The 26,640-nt window shown below is 43.6% G+C and overlaps 1 protein-coding gene across 4 annotated transcripts in view; it reads right to left on the bottom strand.

The window, feature by feature from the left end:
• The window catches only part of SEPTIN11 (septin 11), a 91,788-nt gene that overhangs the window by 18,799 nt on the left and 46,349 nt on the right, over positions 1 to 26,640 (bottom strand). For all 4 annotated transcript variants that reach the window (XM_036853809.1, XM_036853811.1, XM_036853812.1 and 1 more), the window contains exons 3-7: positions 18,937 to 19,132; positions 10,054 to 10,240; positions 6,682 to 6,843; positions 2,136 to 2,232; positions 791 to 959 (exon numbers count right to left, since the gene is read on the bottom strand). In XM_036853809.1, coding sequence (XP_036709704.1) covers positions 791 to 959; positions 2,136 to 2,232; positions 6,682 to 6,843; positions 10,054 to 10,240; positions 18,937 to 19,132 — 811 coding nt within the window. The remainder of the gene's footprint in view (positions 1 to 790; positions 960 to 2,135; positions 2,233 to 6,681; positions 6,844 to 10,053; positions 10,241 to 18,936; positions 19,133 to 26,640) is intronic.

A 26,640-nucleotide genomic window follows, 5' to 3' on the forward strand; every position in this document is an offset into this window, starting at 1 on the left:
TCAGTACAGGCGCCAAGCACAGACACACTTCACATCACCTCAACTCAGATCCCCGTGAAGAAACTGCATGGGTTCAGTATGCACAGAGCAATCCTCTCCTGTACCAGGTGGCGGCAAACCTTCCTCTGACCGTTCACCAAGCCTGGAGTGGCCCCGGCGACCCTTCCCCACCACTGGGCTCTAACAGGGCCTGGCCTTTGCGGGGCCACTAATTCTACATTAACTGCGATATTCCCCCCTTCACGTTTTGCCTCTTCCTCTCCATCCATCAGCGGTGTGGGAAAATACAGAGCAAATGTTCTGTAAGTTATTTACTCATTTGTGTTGTTAGAATTGTACTGGTTCACTGGAACCTAGTAAGAGCACATCACAAAGTAGGAGACTTGGCAAGTGAAACCTATTTGGCAAAAACGAACGGGACAAACTGTAGTGAGCCTCCGCACCTTTGTAAATGCCTGGACCAGGTTCCGTGCCTCTGTGAGTGTAACAGTTAAGAACAGAGGTTCAAAACTCACACCTGTCACTTCCTACTTGGGCAGGCTGTTTACACTTGCAGTGCCTTCGTCTCCTCCTCTGTAAAATGAGGATGCAATAGTGACAGCAGCTACGTCAGGTGCTCTAGATGATACAAATAAAGCGGTTACCGCAATGCCTGGCGACCCGTGCTATTCATCTGACCCCGCCAGGTCCCTCCACCACCCATCTCTCGATCCCACAAGCATCTCCGGGATGCGCCGGCACGCTGCTCACACCGCTGCCTGGGGGTCCTGACTGCCAGGTGCCCACATACCTGAAGGGCTTGCTGTCAGGGTCGGTGTCCTTGAAGCCCATCTCCTCGAGCTTACAGCGCCGATACAGCTCATAGTGGCGGGTGTGCGTCTGCTCTCGCAAGTCTTCCATGTTCACGCGGATCAGCATCTCCCGAAGCTTCACGAAATCACAGTGGTTTTCATTCTCAACTGCAGGAGACGGGGAAGACAGCAGGGAGGGCTCTCAGCGGCGGTGTCACTCAAACCTGACGTGATCTTTCCAAGACGTGGTCACCGTTGCCCCTGAGGTCTCAAGGTCACCTGGAGATCCTTCACTGGATCCTCCTTACACCCCTACAAGGACAGGATTTCTGACAGCAGGGACCGTGATTGCTGATGCTGAAGGCAGGGCACCGTGGGAGGAGCTCTGCCAATACTGTCTTGACTCTCGGTAGCAGGATTCCCAGAGGCAGAGCATGGCTTTGATGAGCAGACTGGCCTCCCAGACAGAGGCAGCAGAGTCTATATTCAGACCCCGTCACCTCTGGCTCCAAAGCCAGGCCGATTTCTACCCCTCCATGCTGTCGGGACCTGTACAAGGCAGTCTTTATGTATCATCTCCTTTAATTTTATCAACAACACTATGAAGCAAGTTTTTCTCTTGTAGAGAATTTGGGAAGATTGATAAAAACCATAATTTTCCTACGTATCTCAAAGGTACTGTGCTTTCTCACGTCTCACAGATTTATTGCCTTTACTCAGAACAAAGGAAACGGAGGACTGATATATCGTAAGCCAATGAAGGAACTTTCTGCAGCCACCCTACTTAATCCATAGCATTGGACATCCTCCTTCACAACACACAAGGGTTGGTAATGGAATCTGAGACCTTGCCCATCAAAGTGACAGGAAACGTCTTCAGGTTAGAGACTGTAGTCATGTCCCACAACAATTATAGGTCACTTGTTCTCAGATATTTACTGAGAAGACAATTTCCAAAAAAAAAAAAAGACAATTTTTCCAGAGATAATGGAGAAACAAGTATCCTCTTGTTCGCAAGAAGCTTTTTGCAGCTTTCTTATTCTTTGCTGATGAAGAACTCATTCAAACTCCCAGGGAAGGTCTCTCTTCCAGCAGGAATTTATACGAAATTCCCCACACAACCCAGCATTCTTGGGGGGCTGCCTCATCGGCACTAGGGCTCTGTAGCCACTTCTCTCCATTGCTTCCCAGCCTCCCTGCTTCTTTCTGGCCTCCACGACTGCCAGGTGTAAAACCCTGCAGCTCCCTTCCACCTGCCCACTTCAAGGACCTGCCCAAACCCGGCGGGGACGGCCACCCTGGGGGTGACACGTGAGGAACCCCTTCCCCGCGATGCGCACGTACCCTGCACCACACCCCAGGGGTACTGCCTGGCCTTTGCCATCTTGTTGCCGATCTTCACCTCTTCGGTGCTGCCGACCACTGCGAAAGGGAGGTGGACCTGCCAGCAACACAAGGACAGAGAGCGGTTACCCTCCCCGTGCTGCAAAGACACGCTCTCCTCCGCTTCCACACGGCCCTCCTCCCGCAGGCCTCTGCTCGGGGCAAGAGAAAAGGGCGAGGGAGGGCAGAAGAGCGAGGGGCTCAACAGTTCAGTGGGGTTGGGCTTCGTGTATGCGACCCCCCCTACAACCAGATACCAAGTATCTGCCATGAGCTGGACTCAGGGGGAAACTAGGAGTCTTTGCGATTATATGGTAAGCGTGGGATGTCCACTGCCTGAGAGTAGCCACTGGTCTATGTGGTTACTGAGCACCTGAAATGAGGCTCATAAAATGAAGAAAATTTTAATTTTATTTACTTTTAATTCATTTACATTTAAAGGGAAGCAGTGTGAAATACTTTTCCATTAATTATCACTTTATTGTTTTGGTAGGACTGCATTTCACTTTGCTTCAAACTCAGATCTTCTTAAAAAAAAACACAAGAAGAACAAGTTTTGTTAATGTAAATGCAAACATGAAGGAAAATTTTTTTGGTACTTACTTCATATTGAAAAACTTTTAAATATGTTTGCAGTAAGTTAGGTATGTGTCCAAGTTGGGATGTATGTAATTATAAACTATACATTGGGGGAATTCCCTGGCAGTCCAGTGGTTAGAACTCGACACTTTCACTGCCAGCAACTGGATTAAATCCCTGGTTGGGGAACTAAGATCCCACAAGTCACGTGGTGTGACAAAAAAGAATACACACACACACACACACACACACACACACACAGAGGACTTCAAAGCCCTGCTATGGAAACATCTCACTAGTAATTTTTATATTGGTTACATGTTGAAATGATATTTTTGATATACTGGGTTAAATAAGTTCTTAAAATTAATTTTATGTTTCTTTTTACTTTTTAAAAATGTGGCTACTGGAAAATTTAAATTACTTGTGTGGCTCATATTATATTTCTACTGAACAGCATTGCTTTAGACAGTTGATCACTGCACAAAATTCAAGTCAAATATACTTTAGCTCAAATTATTGGCTCAAGCCTTGCACCCCGACTTACCTTGAGCAGAGATACTATTCAAGACAACTGGCTGTGCCACGTTGGTTTATTTGGTAACTATGGCTACAATCCGGGGAGAAAACAGTAATTCTATCTTTCTCCTCTTAGCACGTAAGAATAACATCTGAAATGGCTGCTCTGAGAATTATTATTTAGGGCTCCCTGACCCAGTGCTCTTCCACTACAGACACACTGAGACAGACAAGAGTGTTTTAAAGCCAAATCCTCTCCCAGAGCTTGGCAAAATCCTCAGCCCAGGCCGCCCAACTGGTATTTGGTCTGGTGCTCCAGATATTTATATTTTCTAGTTCATCTCACACTCTGTAGGAAGGAAAGAAAGCACGTTCTCTTTCTCAGCATCTGGAACTGAAATGTGGTTCCCTGGAGCTGAGGGGTAACAGGACCCTTCCAGCCCACATTCTGATGTGACGACCTGAGTGACGAAAGCAACCGCCAATGAAATCTGCTTTCCACATATCCTATGGGATTTCATCACCAGGAACTGCCTGCAAGGAAGACCCTATAAGAAAATTCCTTGATAAAGAACAAAATGAATTTGGGAATATCAGTTCCGTGAATCTGATAAAGAGAGAAACAGAGCAAAGATTCATGGGTATTTTCTTTCCAAGAAACTTAACACAAATTTAGTTTCATGGCCATGCAAAATTATTTAAAAGGACAGGAAGGGATATACAGAGAAAAATTGGATGGTATTCATTCATGTTACTTCCTGAATCCCACTGACCCCAAATTGCAGTCCTACAGTGGAATAAACACGTGCCGTCCCAGCCTGAGCTTTTAATGATGCTATAACCAAGTACGCTCCTCCGCTTGGGCGGCCGTTAGGATAAAGGGCGAGAGGTCGCCTGGAGCCAAGCCACCTGGGTTCACGTCCTGCTCCACTACAGACAGCTATGCACTCTTAGGTGCTGGGCTGCCGTTTCCTCACGTGGTAGTAGGAATAATACTAGCTCCTCCCATGGGACTGTTGTGAACATTAAATGTGGAGCCTGGAGCAGTGACCGATGCAGAGTAATAAGTGCTCCATAAATGTCAAAATATCAGGCGCTACTATTATCACCAAGTTCTCAGTACCCAGAACCAGAGAATTTTAGGGGTGGAATCTGTGTAGGAATTCCCTCCATGGTGTCTCTTCTGAGTGAGCTGAAACAGAATCTGTTGTCCACCAACTACTTGTGATGGAGGCACCAAGAGTTAAACAAACGTGCACTTCACTGGGCCCAAAGCCCACACTGCTCTTTTGCCCTCTGGTTTTGGTTCTGCCTTTTGAGTAAGTCTAGTCGCTCTCCCCTATGATTACCTTCCTTTCGCACGCCCTCGTGGCCATTTCATAGGAAGAATCTGCTCTGCAGTTCCTTCCAAGGATTCCAGACCCTTTACTATCCTGGACACAGGAGCACGACAGCCAGAGGTGGTCACATGACTCAGTGTGACCAGAGTAGGGCAGAGCGGAGCTGGTCTATCTCTGCATTAATGAGATCCCTAAGTTTTATTTATTTTATTTTTTAAATTCTTTTTTTTTTTTTTTTAATTTATTTTTGGCTGCTTTGGGCCTTTGTTGCTGTGCACGGGCTTTCTACAGTTGCAGTGAGCACGGGCTACTTCTTGTTGCAGTGCGTGGGCTTCTCGTTGCGGTGGCTTCTCTTGTTGTGGAGCAGGGGCTCTAGGCACACGGGCTTCAGTAGTTGTGGCACACGGGCTCAGCAGTCACGGCACGCGGGCTCTAGAGCGCAGGCTCAGCAGTTGTGGTACAGCGGCCTAGTTGCTCCGCGGCACGTGGGATCTTCCCGGACCAGGGCTCGAACCTGTGTCCCCTGCATTGGCAGGTGGATTCTTAACCACTGGGCTACCAGGGACGCCCCCTAAAATTTTAAATTCAGCGATTTCCCAGAGAAGGGGAAAGTTACATTCCCTTCCAAAGTCCTAGTCACGCTGGGAGTGATTTATGGGAAAAGCTCCCCCTTAAATGATAACAGCCATATCTAGAAAAGTCCATAGGCTGAATGGAAGAAGGAAGAAGTTTTGTGGAATTAGTCTGATCTCCTAATTACAATGGCAAACAGCAACGAGACTGGGGCCAGGTGGGCTGGGCCAAAATCCCAGGGCTGCTCTTAACCGGAAGGCTTTGACCAAGTCACTTAATTCTCTAGATAAGCTTCAGTATGACTTTCTTTATATAAAATGTCCAGAATAGGCAAACCTACAGAGAAAAGGAGGTAGATTAGTGGTTGCCAATGTCTGGGATGGTTAGAGGGCTGACATCTAAAAGGTATATGGTTTCTTTCTGGGGTGATGAAAATGTTCTAAAATTGATTGCGGCAATGGTTGCACAATTCTGTGAATACACTAAAAACCACTGAATTGTATACTTTAACTGGGTGCCGTACAGTATATCAATTATATCTCAATAAAGCTGTTAATTAAAAGAGCGCCTTTAGTGCCTTTAATAATGACTTGATTAGACACTTGTCATGATCAGATCTGAGGAAAGTAGAACATACCTCAACAGACCACAAATTAAAAAATCTAGACTGACTTCCACTGCCACCAGCACACTTCTGAATCAATTTTGAGCACGTATTCAGGGAAGGCCAAGCTATTTAACAGCTTCTAATTACATTCCGTTGAAGCTAACCTGCAGTTTTAAGAATTCCAAAAACCCTCAGTGGGCATCAACTATGTGTGAAGAATGCTGCTTCTTCTACAGAAGTCGTGCATTCCCAACTGAAGAAAGATGGGTACAGTTACGTGACACAGAGGTGAGCCACGGCTATGAGACACACGGGAGCAGTGGGAAAGACTTGGGTATCGACTAGCAGGACGGAGTGTCATCAGGAGAGATTTTATCACAGGCACACTTAGATTGCTGAAGCTTTCATTTATCTCCTGACCATTCCTCTCTGTGATGTGGAAATTGTACCCTCCACTGCCAGTTTACCTCATGATTCAGGAAAGGGCGGGGAATGCAGAAAGGAGAAAAAGGCAGGAACCAATCACAGAAGCAAAAGAGAGGCAGGTGGACATATTTCTGCCGACACTGGCAGAAGCAAGCGGAGAGCTAGTTCCTCTAAGCAGCTTTGTGTGAAATGGTGCTGGGCTGGCATTCCCTTCCCACAAGATTTGCTGTGGAAATCATAACTGTTAGAGCAGGAAGGAGATTTGAGATCTTGTCTAACTCTCCCGTTTGACAGATGGACAAACTGAGGAGTAAGGTGATTAAGTGACTTGAAACAGTGGCAGAGCTGGACCCCACTGAGTACGTTAGATGCTAGTCCAATGTTCTAGCCACTGCACAATGCCGCTACTAAGAAAAGTTTTCAGGAAAATCAATGGTTGGTCCTTTCTTACTTGAGGACTTACACTCATCGTTGCATTAATTTCTGCCACCGTTTCTTCGTCTGTGGGGAACTGATATATCTGGACTCCATTGCTGACTAGTTCACTCATGATCTTACTCTTGAATTTGTGCAATTCGTTCTTGGCAATGGTGTCAGCTTTTGCAATTATTGGAATGATGTTCACCTATAAACCAAACACATCCATTTTTATACAACTCCAACGTAAGAAAAATAGACAAATGAATAAAATATAGAAAACAAAGAAGCAGAAATTGTAAAACTTCACTTAGAAATAGAGATGATGTTAAAAATTGGACTTTTTACCTAGATGCAAAATTAAGAAGATATGGAATAATCTTTTAGTTCCATCTCTGAACATTTTTACTCGCTCCCATCTGGCACTGAAAGAAAGCATCCTCGTAATTTCCTCTTCTATGCCACCTCATTCTTCTTTACGGTGTAAAAGGAAGTGTTACTCTATGACAAAGAGCGGTAACAAAGAAGCCTATTCTTTGAGTAACCACTCCTTTTTGACTCCTCCCAGCTACTTTAGGAGTTTGATTTTTGCATGTTTCTTACAGTCTAATACCAAGATTTTCATTAGTTAGAACAGTGGAATATTCAGCTCTATGCAGGATAGCATCCTTTCTTTCTTCTGATGACTTGAGAACTGCTGGAAGCAGAGAACCTAAGTATTAACCAAAACAAAATTGATTTCCCCTACTTTTAAATTTTTCAAAATCACACCAACTAATTCTCTTGAAAATCAGCTTCTATCACATTACTTCTTTGTGCCAGAATGAGACCTAGTGCCAAAGACAAGGCTCACTTTCAGAGCGTCAGATACAAAGACCAGGTGAGAACTCTGAAGTTTGACAACAATGGCAGAAAGCCCAGAATGAGGGCCAAGGACCCTCAAGCGCAAGCCCCAAAGCCCAAGGTGGGACACTCTGCTTACCCCAGCACTGTCCACAGGACACATTCTTTAAAATTGATTTTTTACAATTAACTTTCTTCCACTCCCTGATTGGTACAGAGGTTTCAACAAGTTGCTACTGACATCTGATACCGGGGACCATGCTCTTCACCCAGCTCAGGTGAAAAGGGAACAGGTTTGGTGAGAAAGCGGTCAGTCCCAGCCAGAAAAGAGGGAGTCTTTGGTGGGGGGGGGGGGGTGGTTCTGGGTCACATTTGTATTCCTTTGCTTCTCCTTTTATCCCAAGAGTCAAATCAAAAATCCCTGATAAACCAGAGTGAGATGACCCGTTGATGGAAAAATCTGTTCTTCCCTATTCCTCAACCCAATCCTAACCTTATCATGGATGGGCTTCCTGCAGCAAGCTGCCTCCGTGAGACAGACATCACTGAGGGTGGGAGGATGCCTGGATCAGGACGTGGGGAACAAACCCCTCCCTATGTTTTATATTGGCTAACTTCTGTGCACACTTAGTATTGGGTTAATATCAACATGGACAAAATGGCAGAGGTTCATATTTTCTTGGCCAATTTGATTAGAGTAGATAAAAGAACCAAGCAAATTTAGATTTATAATCTCTTCTTCCTCAGTGGCAGGTGCTTGGAAATCTTGTCTGAAATTGTCATATGTTTGCCTTAACTCTTCACTTTACTTGTATCAACAAACCTTTGACAAAACCGTTTTCAGATACTCCCTAGCACTCCAGCTCTACAATAATAATAGTTCTTTGAAAGCAGTTTAACCAGCTTTGTAGTGATTGTTTTGTTTTGTTTTGATTAGCTGTTTGTTTTGCCTTATTTTCTTTCCCTTTTTAAATTGAAGCATAATCCTGTTGTTGGATATCACCCTGGCACGGTCTACAAGCTCAGCCTCAGTGAGGAAGCCACCTCCCTCTGTCTGCTTCCCAGCCCTGCTCTCAAGGACCCGACAGCACAGGAAGCAGACCTCCCTGGCCCAGTGAGCCACCATCGATGGTCCACTGAAGCTGAATCAAATGAGATGAGGAAGGGTTTCCATTTATTCTCCCAAGAGTGCTCTAGCTGCAGGACTCCTTTCTGGCTGGTAGAATATGTTTCTGTAAAGCAGTGCGTCTTCGCAGGCTGGGGGCCCCGGGTGCCTGGCTTGGTGTCAGCCCGCAGGCCCTTGGTGGGCTGGTATAGGCAGAGGCCTTGGGGACAGGCTGATCTTCTCAGCATTCTCTCACTATTATGTCCCTCCGGAGCAAAAGCATCTTTTAAACAGTGTTGTTTGGACAGAAAATAACACCCAACAAAGCCCTCTAAAGGTAAGACTTTGTATTGAACTCAAAAGGAGGTTAGAATCTAAGAGGAAATACTATAGCTTAATTTTGTGGGTGTCCTTGTTGCCACTTGCTGCTTCTTTATTTCAGAATGTATTGTCTTCCATTTATTTCAAAATGGAAAATCAAATTAATCATAAAGTAGATCATCAAATGTTGTCAAACTCATCAGTCCCTTCCTCTAAATGTTGTGAAGGAGAAAGCTTATAAATGTGCAAAGATTAGGGGTCAGACTTGATCTGAGACTCTACTTCTTTTGAACACATGGTGCAGCTCAGTTTTAAAATCTAAGAAGTTGGACCATCCTTATCACATAGACTAAAAAAAAAAAAAACTTTTTTTTTTGGCATGTTAAACTTCAAATTAAAGCCAAGCCTGTAAAAACCTTTCAAAGAGAGATTTAAAAGAAAGTTTTTAAGAAAATAAACAAAGCATGAAATTATAGTTCAATCTCCCTAAATTTAACCCTTCCTACGACCCTTTAGGTGTTTCCACTGTGTAATTCCCCAACCCTCAACAGAGCATACACTAGTGCTAATTTAAGAACTAAAAATACTTTGTAATAAGCTACATGGTTTTTTTTTTTGTTTTGTCCTAATATCCAGAGAGGTTTTGAACCATTTTTTTCAAAACCCTATGGTTCCGTCAACCAGAAAAAACAAATACAGGGTTAGGAAGTAGGGAGGGATAAACAGGTGGAGCACAGAAGCCTTTTAGGGCAGTGAAATTACGCTGTGTGATACTCCAGTGATGAATACATGTCATTATAAATGTGTCTAAGCCCACAGAATGTACAACACCAAGAGTGCACCCTCATGTAGACTACGGACTTGGGGTGACAGTGATGCGTCACTGTAGGTTCTCCAGTTGTAACAAATGCACCATCTGATGGGAATGTTGGCAATGGGGTGGGAGTGGGGCTATGCATGTCACGGGGCAGCGAGTATGTGGAAAATCTCTGCACCTTCCTCCTAATTTTGCTGTGAACCTAAAACTGCTCTACAACGTAGTCTTTAAAACAAAACACCAGATTACACTGAAAGCAGAGGTACATTGGGGCCCCCGGCTAATGGAGATCTTACAGGAGAGTGGACAGTACCCAGGGCAGCAGTGAGTACCTTACTGTCCAGCTTCTTCATGGTGACCAGGTCCAGGGACTTCAGCGAATGTCCAGTGGGGGCAATGAAGTAGAGGCACGCGTGGATCCTGGTGTCGTGGTAGTTGAAGAGAGAACGTTTGATCTTCAATTCCTCTTGCAAGTAGGCCTCAAACTGGGCATCGATATACTCCACGATCGGCTTATAGCTAGGATGCAGAAGAAGGTTTTTTAAAACACATTTTCAAATCAGCATGTTGCCAGTCTCAAACCTCTTTGTACAATCCTCCAGGAAAGTCTTCAGTGGTTCCTTCTTCCCTAAGAGCTAAGGCCCACGTTCCTTACCTTGGCAGCCCAGGCCTTTAGCCATCTGGCCCCTGAACATCACCCCAGGCCCTCTCTCCAACACCCCCTCCCGGGCTCACCCTTTCTGTCCCACGTGTCAAGCTCTCGCCTGCCTCTGTGCCTTTGCTCATGCTAGCCGTCCCATCCCCCCACACCTCAACCTGGAATAGTCTTCTTCCTATTACTCCCCTGGCTAACATTCAGCATTTAAAACAGCAACTGCAAATATGTGAGACACACTGTCACTTCCCCCATGGCACCCATGAAGGTATTGCTAAGAGATTGTGGCATTCTTTCCTGCTGGGCCAAAACTGAGCCTCAAAATCTGTCCCAATAAAGTGATTCTGACAGCCTCTCCCAGCTGACTGGCATCGGTGCACAAGATGAAACTGCTCTGCAGTTTCAGGATGCTGGCAGCCCCTCCCTGCTCCTGTGCCCCCATCCCCTGGGGACAAGGGTTTCTCCGTACTCTCATAAAGCCCTGCGCGTGCCATGACCTCACCTATAAACTGAACTGCCTGGACTATTATGACCAAGATTCTTCCCAACTCTCAAATTTTATGATTTGAAGGTAAACTTTGTAACCCTCTCTTCTCACCAAACCATAATTCAAATCTACTTTGAATAATTACACATGACTCTATTAACTGACCAAAAACACAATCACTAATAGCATATTGGGAAGACATATTCAATAAACCATATGTTCTCCAGAGATTAAACAGTACATTAGGTCACTGTGGAAAAGCCATGAACTCTTCCAGGTCTCCAAGGGGACTGCTCAGAAGTAACTGTCAGCAGCAATGACATGGGCTGATTCGGAATAAAATGGGTTAATTCTTCCCCAAACTCACTACCTTGCTGAGGAATGGTTTAGGCATTAAGAAAAATAAAAACCTCTCAACAGTCAACTCTCGGATCCATAAATTAAACTGAAATCCCTGAAAGGGAACTATAAATCTTTTATAATGAAGATGACAGCAGATGCCCTAAAAGAAAAAACAAACAAAACAAAATAAAACAAACAAACAAAAATGTATGACCAAAACTGAAAACAGAAGAACGTTTTCTTATATTTTCCCTTGGTGATTTATCATAATCCATTGCTTCAATCTGAGCAGACGAAATCTCTAGAGGTTTAAAGAAAAAGTAGAATGTGCCTAAATAAAATTCTAAACATGCCAGTAGAAATCCCAATGAATTCCAATAGAAAGGATGAGCAAGTAATAAGATTCTCCTCCATTTTCCAATTTTAAAATATAGGCAGGAATTATATAACAATAGCAATAGCCATTATTATGATAGGATAGTTACATAAAATGGGGGTTAAAAGCATGGACTCAAGCCAGACCACCTACGACCAAACTCCAAATCCATAATTTACTAGCTGTGTGGCTTTGGGCAAGTTACTAAACCTCTCTGTGTTTCAATTTCCTCACAGGTAATATCAAGGACAAAGATATTACCTATATCAGACAGCTAATGTGACAAATTAAGTGAGCTAATATATGTAAAGAATTAGCCCATAAAACTGTGAGATATAACTATTTCACAGTAATATGAGAAAAGTAAGCCTGACTTCTCAAAAAGACAGGGAAAAAAAAAAAAGGAACTTTACACTGACCCGCTTTCCATGGTAACTGTTCTGCTACTGACTCATGCCCTGCAGGGCAGTGGACCAGGCCACTCCAGTGAGGCCACCCATGCCCTGTCAGTCCAGGGCCTGATCTTTCGGTCTCCTGACACCGAGGCATGTGACTGGGGGAATCAAGGTCCCCCTACACCCTCTTAGCCCCAAGGAGAGGAAAGCAGCTCACAGCAGGTGCTCCTTCCTGCCTCCCCAGTTCCTGATTTGCAGCTTCTTAGCACCTCCCCACAAGAGTGGCCCCAGTATGCTGCTTCTTTCTATTCATTTCCTTTCTGCATTTGTTTTTTTTTTTAACATCTTTATTGGAGTATAATTGCTTTACAATGGTGTGTTAGTTTCTGCTTTATAACAAAGTGAATCAGCTATATGTATACATATATCCCCATATCCCCTCCCTCTTGCGTCTCCCTCCCACCCTCCTTATCCCACCCCTCTAGGTGGTCACAAAGCACCGAGCTGATCTCCCTGTGCTGTGCAGCTGCTTCCCACTAGCTATCTATTTTACATTTGGTAGTGTATATATGTCAGTGCCACTCGCTCACTTCATCCCAGCTTACCCTTCCCCCTCCCTGTGTTCTCAAGTCCATTCTCTATGTCTGAGTCATTATTCCTGTCCTGCCCCTAGGTTCTTCAGAACGTTTTTTTTTTTTAGATTCCATATATATGTGCTAACATATGGTATTTGTTTTTCTCTTTCTGACGTACTTCACTCTGTATGACAGACTCTAGGTCCATCCACCTCACTACAAACAACTCAATTTTGTTTCTTTTTATGACTGTGTAATATTCCATTGTATATATGTGCCACATCTTCTCTATCCATTCATCTGTCGATGGACACTTAGGTTGCTTCCATGTCCTGGCTATTGTAAATAGTGCTGCAATGAACATTGTGGTACGTGACTTTTTGAATTATGGTTTTCTCAGGGTATATGCCCAGTAGTGGGATTGCTGGGTCATATGGTAGTTCTATTTTTAGTTTTTTAAGGAACCTCCATACTGTTCTCCATAGTGGCTGTATCAATTTACATTCCCACCAACAGTTTGCATTTGGTTTTGATTCTGATCCTCCAAGATTATGGGAGGCATAGCACCTCTCCTTTTCCAGTGAGGCATGCTTTCTGCCCTGGATTTGGTATATCCAAAGACATCTTTTGTTCTCCTCTATACCTCGGGCTTCCTTCTGCCGTCCCCTGTTAAGGAGTTTGGGCCAATCTTTTCAATCTCCCTCTTCTCCCTGTATGTGGTTTCCTTGGAAAATCACATTTACTCTTGTGTTTCACTTAACCAGATCTTTCACCCAAGTTTGAGACCAATCCATCCAACTGCTTACCAGATATTTCCACTTGCTCTTCTAAATATGTCCAAAATCAAACTCTTCATCTTATCCCCAAACCCACACTCCCCCGTATTCCTCAGGTCAGCAAATTGCACCCACATCCAGACCACTGGCCGTGTCAGAACCCCGGGGTTCAACCCAGAGACCTCCTCTCCTACCTCCTACACACAACCAAGCACAAAATCCCATCCATTTTACCCTCTATATCATTATAAACAAATAGACGTATTTCAGGAGAACAATTTACCATATCACTATGCCTTGTGTTCAAGATTTAATTATGTTGATGAAACACTTTCTTCCTGATGCATAATGAGTCAGCCTAGTGGCTTTGTACTCCCCTTCACATCCTTTGGACAAACTCTCTGCCCTCTCTCCTACTCCTGTCCATATGTTATCTACACTCAAAGTCATAAAGATAAGGAAACTTCATCCCTATTTTGCTTTTTGCTAGTTTCCATTCTTAAGCAAGGATACCTATTTATATTCTGTTCTGCCAATTCAAACTTCTGTGGATTGTAGCCATATCAAGCAGAGGAAAGGGCAGGGTGGGGGAAGGAGGGGGGATAGGGCAAATCAAATCAAGTCTTTACATTTTCACATAATTTCTTTTTAAGGCATGGGATATTCCTTTTTATCTACCACTTTTTTTTTCCCCCCCATAAATCTCCAGCCATTAAAAAACACAAAAAATTGACAGAGGTTGACCCTAAAACTGACGGGGAAAAAATATTTTATGCAATGTTTTCTATCCACCCAAGCTACCCACCTGCAAAACAGCCAATGCCATTGTTCAGGGACTGACTCTCCATTTCATATGTGACCAGATACCTACCATCTTGCTATCTATTAGCCAAAGTTAATTTTCCTTATCCTTCAACTACATCTACCAGAAAGTGTAATTAAGACAGAATTTGAAGACCGAACAGTCCATTCCATTACCATTTTATAACTCTGATAAAGATTTGGTGAGTTTGAGGATTCTCTCAGTGGATTTCAATTATCCATGCTTTTTTAGGACTGATTATCATTATAGTTTGTAATATGCCATTGACATTCTATCTCCCACCTCCCAAATGTGAGGCCAACAAATTCTTTTATTTCCAGCACTACAGCAAAATTCGGTTTCCCTTCTTCTCCAGACTTCTTTCCTTCTTTACTGAAGAGTACAGACAGCAAAACAAGGAGGCCCTTAGACCACGAAGAGTTAACCGTGCTATTAAACAAAACAGGAAATCTTACCAGATCTCTCTTCCTGCCTCCTTCTAGCTAGCCTGGTCCCAGGCAGATAATGATGCAGGAATGCTGACATGTCCGAAGCCTACATAAACAAACTGGGACATTCTTGAAGTCTTGCATCGATGGCAGAAAAGCTTGCCTAATCCTCAAAGTAGTAAAAATAATCATGGGTTTAGAGAAACAGCACGTCCCCTTCCATATGTTTACATATCGATACAAAAATGCATATCCCACTTCCAATTTTTTGATGGAAGCAGACCCTATCCAAATGACTATTTTTTTTTAACAACAGACATTTGGGTTTATAGTCAACAGTGTCAACAATCATTCTGGGGCACAGAGTTCTAAATGCCACTTAAAAGAGGTTATGCAACAGCTGTCAAGAAATTTCAGAAGAAAAACAAATACTTGGTATGTAGGTTAGGTTAATATCACACTTCCTCTCTTCTAAGTCTCCTTGGAAACTATTATTTGACCCAAATGAGTCAGATAATTTCTTAAAGAGGCCTCCAGCTGCAAATGTGTGCCTCAGCATTGCACTGGCCACCTGCTGTTCAGGGCCGGCGAGTGAGAACCCACCCGACTGAGGGAAAGTCCCCATTTAGGGGCGAAGTAAAAATGCAGCGGCAGTGCTGAGGCGATGACTCTGAGCTGGAGCAGCTCATGGAAACTTAGCGGCAGAATGCAGGAAGACGGTCCTCATTCCCGCAGGAATACATCCTGAAAAGGTGCAGCTGACGTCTTCCCATCAGGGAGCGCACAAGCATGGCACTCCCCAACCCCAGGGAGAGACCTGCACAGGTCAGAGATGGAGACCCGCCTTGCTCGGACGGGGGGCTCCGTGACCACACGAGGACCAGCGTGCACTTCTTTCTGCCTGTCGTCAGGGTTTTCTCTTCATCTGTTTCAGCAGGCATAACAGACAGCCTTCAGGCAAGAACCTCTCCATCATTCCCTGGCATTGAGGTCATAAATCAAGAGCAACTGCTCAGCTGTGTTTAGCTTTCCCCCACTCCAACACAATGTACAGATAGTCCATTTTGACAGATGCAAAATGAAATCTTTCTTACTCTGTCTAACAACTGCTCCTGTATTACAGGCCAATGCTTACTGAAGAGCATTTAAATTGCCCTATACATAAAATAGAGCTCCGTGCTCAGCTAGAGCATGAGTTAAATATTTCTCTGCCATTACTATGTGCTCATATTTCTATCACAGATAGTTAAAATATATCTAGACAATACGTAGCCCTAGATAAAATGGTTCAAATTCCTCTTTACAAAACACACACACATAACATACACAGTTTTGAGGGAAATGAAGCAAACAAACAAACAAAAAAACCTGGTACTAATGAAGTTTCTGAGCCCTAAGCAAACATAATGTAACTTAATGATTTGGTGTCTTATTCCCATTAAGCTGTCACTGCACAAAAATGTCTCTGGAAGCATCCTTCTGGAATTATCTTTGGGCCTGGGACAGTTTAATTTTAACTTTCTCAAACGTTTTTTGAGAATGAACTTAAGTATTTAAAACAATCATAACGGACTTCCCTGGTGGCACAGTGGTTAAGAATCTGCGGGCCACAGATATACAACGGAATATTACTCAGCCATAAAAAGAAACGAAACTGAGTTATTTGTAGTGAGGTGGATGGACTAGAGTCTGTCATACAGAGTGAAGTACGTCAGAAAGAGAAAAACAAATACAGTATGCTAACACATATATATGGAATCTAAAAAAAAATGGTTCTGAAGAACCTAGGGGCAGGACAGGAATAAAGACGCAGACGTAGAGAATGGACTTGAGGACACGGGGAGGGGGAAGGGTAAGCTGGGACAAAGTGAGAGAGTGGCATTGACATACATACACTACCAAATGTAAAATAGATAGCTAGTGGGAAGCAGCCGCATAGCACAGGGAGATCAGCTCAGTGCTTTGTGACCACCTAGAGCGGTGGGATAGGGAGGATGGGAGGGAGATGCAAGAGGGAGGAGATATGGGGATATATGTATATGTATAGCTGATTCACTTTGTTATACAGCAGAAACTAACACACCACTGTAAAGCAATTATACTCCAATAAAGATGTTAAAGAAAAAAAAAGAATCCGCCTGCCAATGCAGGGGACATGGGTTTGAGCCCTGGTCCGGGAAGATCGCATATGCCGTGGAGCAACTAAGCCCGTGCACCACAACTACTGAGACTGCGCTCTAGAGCTCATGAGCCACAACTACTGAGCCCATGTGCCACAACTACTGAAGCCTGCGCACCTAGAGCCCATGCTCCGCAACAAGAGAAGCCAGCGCGATGAGAAGCCCACGCACCGCAATGAAGAGTAGCCCCCGCTCGCCGCAACTAGAGAAAAGCCCACGTGCAGCAACAAAGACCCAACGCAGCCAAAAATAAATTTAAAAATACAAAATAAAAATTAAAAAAAATAAATAAAAGTTAAAAAAAAGTAAAATAAAACAATCATAAGGCATTTAAAGTCAAGATTAGTAAATAGGATGGGTGATCTTGAGATTAACACCAAGAAGGTTTAAGGCTTAACAGCTTCCCTCAAATAAGGGCACACAGCAACTCAGAGAAAAGAGCAAACTTGCTTGGCTTTATAAAATGACTATGTGTGTTTTATAAAAGTAAAACCTCTGGATGCGGACAGCCTTCTCTACTAACTGATGGGTGCTAAACTACTAAAGCAAATAGCCTGAGATAAGATGTAAATGAAAGAACTTGAGTCAATAAAATGACTGTTTGCTTCACCTCAAAGAAAAAAAAAAAAGTAAAACCTCACTATATTATTTTATAACTAGATCATCAAGTTTATGTAAACCAGTTTTAGCGAATGAATACATGAGACCGACACAGCTAACAGCTTCTGTCTACATACAAACTACAGGACCAAAATTCTGAAAAGACATTTTATTTCTTACACAGCTTAAACATGTCCTTCTTCTACACTGACAAAGAAGTTTGTTATATATATTATCAAATTAGCTTAACAAACCCTTGCTGGAGAGAGAGCGATCTGAATTCCTCACTAGGCTCCACTGAAACCACACTCAATATTCAGACTCAATGTGGCCATTCTGCACCCAGCGGGCCACCCAACTGTGAGCAGCCTACAGGAAGACCCAGACAATGCACAAAGGACACACAGTGCTCATGCCACAGCTCTAGCATCAACATTAAGATCCTGCGCTGGCTGGAAATCAACGACGATTCTTCCAGCTGATCTTTCACAAACATGCTTTCTTCACTTTGGGGTTCTAGGAGCTGATACCACTGTTGCCAAAGCCATCAAAATACAGGATACCCCCTATTATTACCACACCCCTCCTCCAGGCTTAGCCTTTCCCAGTGCCCTTCTTTAGACCCCACCTGAGAAGAGACTATATGCAGATCCCACTGGAAGAGACCTGAGAGTATCCAGCGTCATTCCCTTAGAGTGAGATAAATGGCCAAGGTCCCATAGCTGCTCATCGGCAGAATCTAGATCACAACCCGGGTCTACTAAATCCTGGGCTCCGGCTTCTTGGGAAAATCACGTTGACTCCAAGTTTTCATTCAGATCTGTAGGAATTTGGGGATTCGGTCAAATATCCCAATCCGCCTCAGAGACTAGGAGAGCGTGGCAGATGCTCATTCCAGACTCCTTTTACTTTTCAATGCCCCTCCCCCCCCGCCTTTTTTTTTTTTTTTTTTTTTTGCGGAGTTAAAACAGCGACAACAACAAACACCAGAAACCACACTTCCCAGACTCTCTTGCAGCTAGTGCTCTGGAGATCTGGTCTACTTTCTACCAAGTGGATGCAGCCATACTGAGACCTGGAAGCAGGAAGGGAGCCACACGAGGCAGAGGCCCACACAGGGAAAGGGGTTCTTCTTGCAAGCGATGGTGAAGGCATTTGGCTCTCTGAGACAGACTGGGTGGAGGTTCTAGAGACCTCTCCCCAGTGTCACAGGTACCAAACTACGTAAGGTAGTTTGTGGCAGGGGTTCCACTCACTGTACGTGTTTCTCTAGACTGCTTTTCCAGGTGGGAAAGCGCCCAAGCCTGGTTCCATGACTCTCCCGGAAAAATGCCATAAGGTAGCTTATGCCTTCTAACAAATCCCTTTCCTCCTTACCCTAGCTGGAATCAATTACACTAGCTGATTCTGACCTCAAGAACATTCTAAGAAAATTTCTCAGAGGACAAGAATGTCTTATCTTTTAGGTGATAGGAGACCAAGCCCCATAACTAGCGAACATTTAGTCTTTCCATTTACCCGGGATGGATCCTGTTACCTTCTCACTCATTTACATCCCCACAAAATCCCAAGATGTACCTGTCATCCTTATTTATCTGGTCTCCAAATCCCACAGTGTCAACGATGGTTAACTTCAGCCGTACATTGCTTTCCTGAAGCTCATAACTTCTGGCTTTTAACCGGACACCTGGTTCATTGTGAGTAGCTGGGTCACTTTCAAATTTGGTGTTGAATAAAGTGTCCATTAACGTGGATTTGCCAATGCCCGTCTCGCCTGCATGACCACAAGGGAGAAATCAAAGAACGTGTCAATGCCTCTGAGGCACCAATTCACATCATCAGGAGTTTTTCATCATCATGATAGTAAAATTTTTTGAAAAGTCAGTATCACCAAAAATCCCACCACAAAAAGGTAGTTCTTTCCATGTGTGATCTATGGAATACTTCCCGAGAAACGCCTTAATGAATTTCCAAAACTGTTCAATAGAAAAGATCTTGAACTTACAGATCAAGATGCTTTTCTTTACCTCTGCATAGAGGATCAGAACCTACAAGCTTGCCTGTGGTCAGTTTGTGGTCATTTCAAAGACATAAACCGTAGCTCCTCCTTCCCTAAATGTTGGCATGTAACACTATATTGCTTTAAAAAAAATTCTGTATTGCTGAGTTTCTGTTACGAAGAAAATTCAAAAGACTGATTCATTTGTATTGAATTACATGACACCATACCATCTACTGTTGTGGAAAAGAATTACATTTTTCAAAACAACACTCTTGACAAATAACAGCAATCATAACAAACCCAGCTACAGTTGCTGAGTGTTTACCTTGTACCAGGCCCTGTGGTAAGAGCTTCCAATGCACTATCTCATTTAAACCCTAGTACTAACCCCCATGGAATAAGTACTGCTCTTTCCTCCCTTTTACAGATGGGGCATGAAGGCTCAGATAAGGTCTAAGTAACTTGTCTAAAGTCACACTGTTAAGCGGCAGAGCCAGGCTTCTAACCCAGGTTTGTGTGGTTCTAACACCTACACTCAACCAACACAGCACCCTGACTTTACTGTTACAGAGAAAACTGACTGCCTAATTTTTTTTAGGTATGGTTATGAACCTGTGAGAATCCTCCATTATCTCCATTCTTATTTCCCTATTCAGCAGATGGCAAGCATTTGTTAGATTTCCCAGTTTCAAGCGGATGTTTGTGACAATGAAACTGAATGATGTTAAATAACCTGCAACAATGGCCTTATTAATTCACATTGATAATTCAAGTCAGTAAGTCTTACTGAGCCCCTAATATATGCAAAGGAGAGTGGCAGGTACCTAGCAACCACTACACCAATCAAATGGTAAGACCCAAATGTGGAGCCATGGAGAACTTTAGCTTGATCTTCAAAATGAGACCAAGAAAAATTTTCTCTCTATATACTAATTCTTGAGTCAAAAATAGTTGGCAATGAGAAAGAAGCCACCCTTGTCAGGGGTGGTGGTTGAGTTGGTGATGGTAGAAATCGAGAAACATTATCCATAGGAATGCCTTTAAAAAAAAAAATCTGGAAAATTTCCCAATTAGATTTTCAACTCAATTTAAACATACCAATATACTGCAGCAACAAATCCCAATTCCATGATGGTCCTAAGAACAGTACCTCTCTTCTGAAAAATTGCCATAATGACTTTTAGGATGGTGACAATTCCATGGGGGAAAAAAGAGCTCTGAGATTTATAGCCTTAGGGCAACTTTCCCACTGTAATGACAAAATACCTTTACTAATTAGAAGTTCTGTATTACTCATTGCTTTCCAACACAGTACAAACATGAAGTAGAATGGAATCTTTCTGTAATTGAGCTTTCTCTAATTAGAAGCCCTATGTGGTTTGCCACTGACTACCAAGATTCACTTGTAGGATAAAAGTTGTTCAAGTAGGGGCTTCCCTGGTGGCACAGTGGTTGAGAATCTGCCTGCCAATGCAGGGGACACGGGTTCGAGCCCTGGTCTGGGAAGATCCCACATGCCGCGGAGCAACTAGGCCCGTGAGCCACAGTTACTGAGCCTGGGAGTCTGGAGCCTGTGCTCCGCAACAAGAGAGGCCGCGATAGTGAGAGGCCCGCGCACCGCGATGAAGAGTGGCCCCCACTCGCCGCAACTAGAGAAAGCCCTCGCACAGAAACGAAGACCCAACACAGCCATAAATAAATAAATAAAATAAATTAAAAAAAAAAAAAGTTGTTCAAGTACATTTGCCTAACTCTTTAGCTTTACCCATTGGACCCGATACATCTAAGATCAAAGAATTTCCTCCTTCATCAGTCTTCTTTCAGCCAGTATCTTTTCCAGTTTAGTACCAAGTTCTGGGAATACAGCAACGAACTGGCCTGATTTCTCCCACAGCTTAGAATCTGACCTGGAACATGACTGAATACCAGCCAGACTCTGATTTACTATTATGGGAATGATATTTTAAATGTCTGCCATAACCACATTCCTCTCACAAGCAAGAGCATAGTTTATGACATGGACCTTGCTAATGACCACAGATAACTGGCCCAGGGCTAGCCCCCTGTCCCAAGGCACCCATGGACGCCAGTGCTGTGAGAATGCTGCATGCTAGACAGTGATCTATCCAATCAAACTTCTCTCTTTGGGAGTTTGAACCTGCACACAGCACGATGGCATGAAAAAGAAAAGATACGCTGAGAGAAGCGAAAACTCAGATGCCATGAGGCAGCAAAGGCTGTCAATAAATAGAAGACATGTTGCTGACAGACCATTAGCTGGGCATACAGGAGAAAGAGAGCAGATAGATACGGTAGACACTAGTACCTGAAATCTATTCATTAATAATACTTGAGTATTTACTATGTGACAAGCATAGGTGCTGGGGATAAAATGGTGAAGAAAAACAGCAACTGACACTTCTTGAACTTCTGTAATATCCTGAATGTCATTCCAGATCTCCATGAAGTCTAGTTGTGTAGCACTTGAGACTGTCTCCTGTCTTCCTTACTTTCCTTCATATTCTTACAAAAAAAAGACCCATCAATAAAAGTAATCTAAAGTAGCCTCTGTTCCCTAATGCTCAACAAGCTCATATCCACGATCAGTGACTTAACAAAATAACTTCGAACAAAACAAAGTTACTAAGTAATGGATACAGAAACAAAACGGGGTTCTTACTTGTAAGGCACATAGAATCTGGAAGGCAATCCTACACTGAATGTACTCTGGTCATTTTAAGTACCTACTTGAGTATCTTTCTCAATAGAGCAAACTTCTTTTCAGAATTTACCTATTTTCAGAACAGGGACAAAGGCACAACAGCAGAACTATCTTATAAAATTTCCCCTATAAGGTAAAGGTTCTATCAGTGGAAAGTGACCCACTTAACTTTCATCTCTTTCCCTAAAAACAGCAATAAAGACTTCAGTTTACATGGCAAGGATTCTAGGTTACCTGGACAGGACTGAAATTACCATCACATTTTACTAAGTTGAGAATTAGTTAAGCATATGTGAATCAAGAACACCATGTTTTGTTTTGTTTTTAAAGGCAAGGTAATTTTAATTATTATTTGCACTAAGGTGGAAATTACGAACAATTAGCATTCCCGGGCCTACTTACAGCACAGGGTTAATCAAGGGCTTGGAACAACCACTGTTCCTCTAAATTTCAGAGTGCTTTGCTTTCCATTCCTATGCTCTGTGCTTTTAAGAGCCCTAATTAGACACAGCTACTCTAGCAGCAGTGCAATTCACCACAAGCAGTTCACTAAGAAATGACAGCTTTTGGAATAAAAGGAATTCTAGAACTAGGAGAGCTTTTCAATGCGTTTGTTGTTGAGGTCAATCTCTAGCCTCAGAATAGAGGGCATTTTCTATATTTTTGAGGACACACAACAGCACAAAGGCTTCCTTTGAATTGAGTAACCAAAAGCCTACCTGGCATAGGTTCCAATTTAAACCCAACAACTACAATATTTTGAGACAATTAATGACTGGCAGCAAGTCTGAAACATTTCAGAATCCCTGGCACAGAGCAGGCATTCAGTTTCAGGCATTTCTTTTCAGTTAACTGAAAAGAAAAATGATCATGGTGATCATTTATATTGAGATTTGCCACTTTGGTAGATTTTGTCAGAGTTTGTTGTTTATTCTGTTATAAATTCATCTGCCTGAACAGTTGTTAGAATAATTAGAGATTTACTCTTGAAGCGCTATCTGGGGCTTCTGTTTCTCCAGCTCCTGCCTGTAACGCTGGTGAGCGTTACACCCATCGCACAGTGGAAAGCAGTCTTGCCCCTTCCATTCTGTTCTCAGGCTTACTGAAACCGCAAGCTCTAAGCTGGACGTTATTAAAAAAAGAAAAAAAACAAAACAAAAACAAAAAAAACACACAGAGGAATGTATTATGAATTAGAAGGTAATTAATTGTAAACTGAGCAAATAGTTGATCTATGATTCAGCGTTTTTACTCTGACTGCCAAGACTGGCTACTTGGATCATTATTATCATAATTATTCAAATAGCTGTGCATGCAGGTCTGTCTGCCTCCTCTAAATATTCTGGATTTTATTCTTGGATGAAGCCAGATAATCAGAGAGCTACGCTGTGTTGTTTTAACTCCTCATAGAAACGCCTTTGATGGGACATGCTTTAGCTAATACCACCAGCCGCGGTATTAGCTGGTGGTATTAGCCAAAGCATGCTGGTCTTTCAAGTCCCCTTGGAAGACCAGCACGTGACCCTCGGCGTTGCCTGGCTCAGTGGCACTGAGTGGGGGACGCTCAGGAACCCAGGCTTAAATGGAGGGACGGCCACCGTATGTCTTTTCTGAAAATCCATGGGAGAGATTTTTTCCCGGTGAATTGTGTTTCATCTGGAGCAACTATTTTGTTTTTACTTTATAGCTATTGTAAGTCTGTCATCATTAAACTTTTAACTTGTGTTTGGCACATAATATGTGTTTAACAAATATCTGTTGAATGAATGGGTCCCTCCATGCTCTGACCACTGGCGGAGAGGTACATGCGTTCCTGAGAGAATCAACCGCTATTGGCAGGTCTGATGGCTGTTAGTTCTGACTCTAACCTTGGCTTCACTTTATTTTCTGCGGTTAATTTTATCTTTATTCATTAACTCATTCATTTCACCCTGTAAACCACTTCAGAGCCTTTCCTGGAAAAGCAAGATGGGATAAAAATGTTTAAGATCTGGGCTTCCCTGGTGACGCAGTGGTTGAGAATCTGCCTGCTAATGCAGGGGACATGGGTTCGAGCCCTGGTCTGGGAAGATCCCACATGCCGCAGAGCAACTGGGCCCGTGAGCCACAGCTACTGAGCCTGCGCGTCTGGAGCCTGTGCTCCGCAACAAGAGAGGCCGCGATAGTGAAGAGGCCCGCGCACCGCGATGAAGAGTGGCCCCCACTTGCCGCAACTAGAGAAATCCCTCGCACAGAAACGAAGACCCAACACAGCCATAAATAAATAAATAAATAATAATTTAAAAAAAAAATAGAGCATTAATTGACAGCGAAAGTTGTTTCCTTATACAGATATTTTGCTGTAAATTATTTGTGAAGGGATCTGATGTGTCCTACCCTCTGAGGATATGTACGTTTACCTTAATGCTGACACCCCTGTCTCCCAAAGGGCTAATGTTGGCTCCAACGGAAGAGCTCCAAAGTGCTATGGAAAAGAACCTGCTAGATATACGGGCATGGAAGGATAGGCAGGACTTACTGTGGAGTGAAAAGAGACAATGCAAAAGAATAGAAAGGCATGATCTCACTTATGTTACACCAAAACAAAAAAGTACTTATGTAGTCATGAGAGACCTGTTTATATCTGTCCAGTGTGTGTCTCTCCCATGCCCTTTCTCCTTTCTGCCCATGTCTTCTCTCCTACGGGACCCTTGTATGTTTTGGGGTGGACGATTCCCATACCACCCTGGGCAGGCAGATGACCCCAGCCTGGATGATCAGAGATCCTGTGACTGTTGAGGAGGCCTTGTCAGGAACGGCCTCTCCCTCCTCTGGGGTCGCTCAGCTGGCAACACTGCTGGAGGCTGTACCACCTCCTTGAAGAAGAAGCCCGACCATGAAGCCAAGCAGCACCAAGCAGGCTCGAAAACCAGAAACGGAGCCCTGCAAACTCTGCATCCCTAGAGCCAGCTGTTCTTAATTACACCATTCAATCTATTACCTTTTTAGTGTGTTTGGGGGTTGAGGAAGAGCCTTAACTGAGTTTCAACTAGATTTCTGCAACTCTCTGTGGAAAATTTCCTAACCCAAGAACAGTCAGAGAGAGATGCAACATTGCTGGCTTTGAAAATGGAGGAAAGGGTCCAAGAGTCAAGGAATGTGGGCAGCCTCCAGCAGACGGAAAAGGCAAGGAAATGTCTTCTCCCCTTGAGGTTCCAGAAAGGAGCATAGCCTTGCGGACGCCTTGATTTTAGCCTGGTGAGACACACGTGGGACTCCTACAAAACCGTGAGGTAAGTGGTATTGTTTTCAGCCTCCGAAAATAATTTCCAAGTACAGAAAAGTTTAGAAAGTTCCTAGGATTCCACAGTGTTTTCTCTGTGGAATGGAAATGAGGGTAGGAGAGAAGGGGGGACATTTTATAATTTTTTAACATAAACATGCATTATTTTAAATAACTTGAAAAACTAATTTTCAACATGATTAAGAATGGAACAAGAATAAAAACCTAAGAATCATAGGGATTATCAGCCACCCAGGAGAGTCAGAATAGCTGCTGCTTTACAAATCCAACAGCACAGCATGGAAGTGGCTTGTGAGGAATTCCAACTAGCACCATAATTGTGCTAGTAACACAAGGGCCAGCCAACGAGCCAACACTCCCCCTTGCACACCACACACCCGGTCAAACTAGGTCCTTCCAGCCCAGTCCCACTGGAAGGCTTTATCCTACTTGCAGGGGCTGGGCCATAGCTCTCACATAGATTCTTGAAACTGATTTTGAAGACAGGGCTGGGGGAGACGGAGAAGAGAAGCCAGAATAGTAACTGGCCTACAATTTAGCACACTTTTCAATAGAAAATCAACAAATTGCCAACAAATTGCTATGCTAATGAAGAATTGTGCTGCTCTGCAATGAGCATTTAGCAGAAGAGAAAAGACGACTGATTTATGCCACTCTGAGAGCTGCCATTCCAGGGGGTCCCCTGCTGAATTTTAATCGGCTTCAAGTGGGGAAAAGGGGAAAGCAGGAGAGCTGGCGGCTCTGGTCATGTTTCTCTCCAGTCATTCTCTCCCCAGTACTTGAGACATAATGCCAGACAGCGAGCCATCTGGTGTGCAAGTCAGTGGCGGCTTTCTACTAGCGAATGTCCAATGCAGGGGCCACGTTCAATATGCTCCTCTCGAAGAATTTTCAGAAAGGAAAATACCTGGCAATGCCCCCAACAACTAACTTACATGGAATGCACATCTTTCTTTTCTAAAGTCACTTCATTTTACTTAGACAAGAGAAGTCAGGACATTCTGCCAAACGTCGGGGGAGGCTACACAGAGACCACATATCGGCTACATACAGGATTCCTTTTCATTTGTCTTGAAGTCTGTGACCAGAGGACAATGGCAACAAAACAATGCAGCCCGAGCCACTTCACTGCCGTTTAGCGTGGTCCTTCATCAAGAGTGACAGGGAGGGTGAAGGAAAGGCCGTCATCTGTTCCAGGGACACGTCTGCTTCAAACCAACAGGAGATTTCTATTTCTATGTTCCTCTTTTTCTCCACCTGCTTTCCTACCTTCCT

Source organism: Balaenoptera musculus, chromosome 5 (genome assembly GCF_009873245.2).
Source record: "Balaenoptera musculus isolate JJ_BM4_2016_0621 chromosome 5, mBalMus1.pri.v3, whole genome shotgun sequence".
NCBI lineage: Eukaryota > Metazoa > Chordata > Mammalia > Artiodactyla > Balaenopteridae > Balaenoptera > Balaenoptera musculus.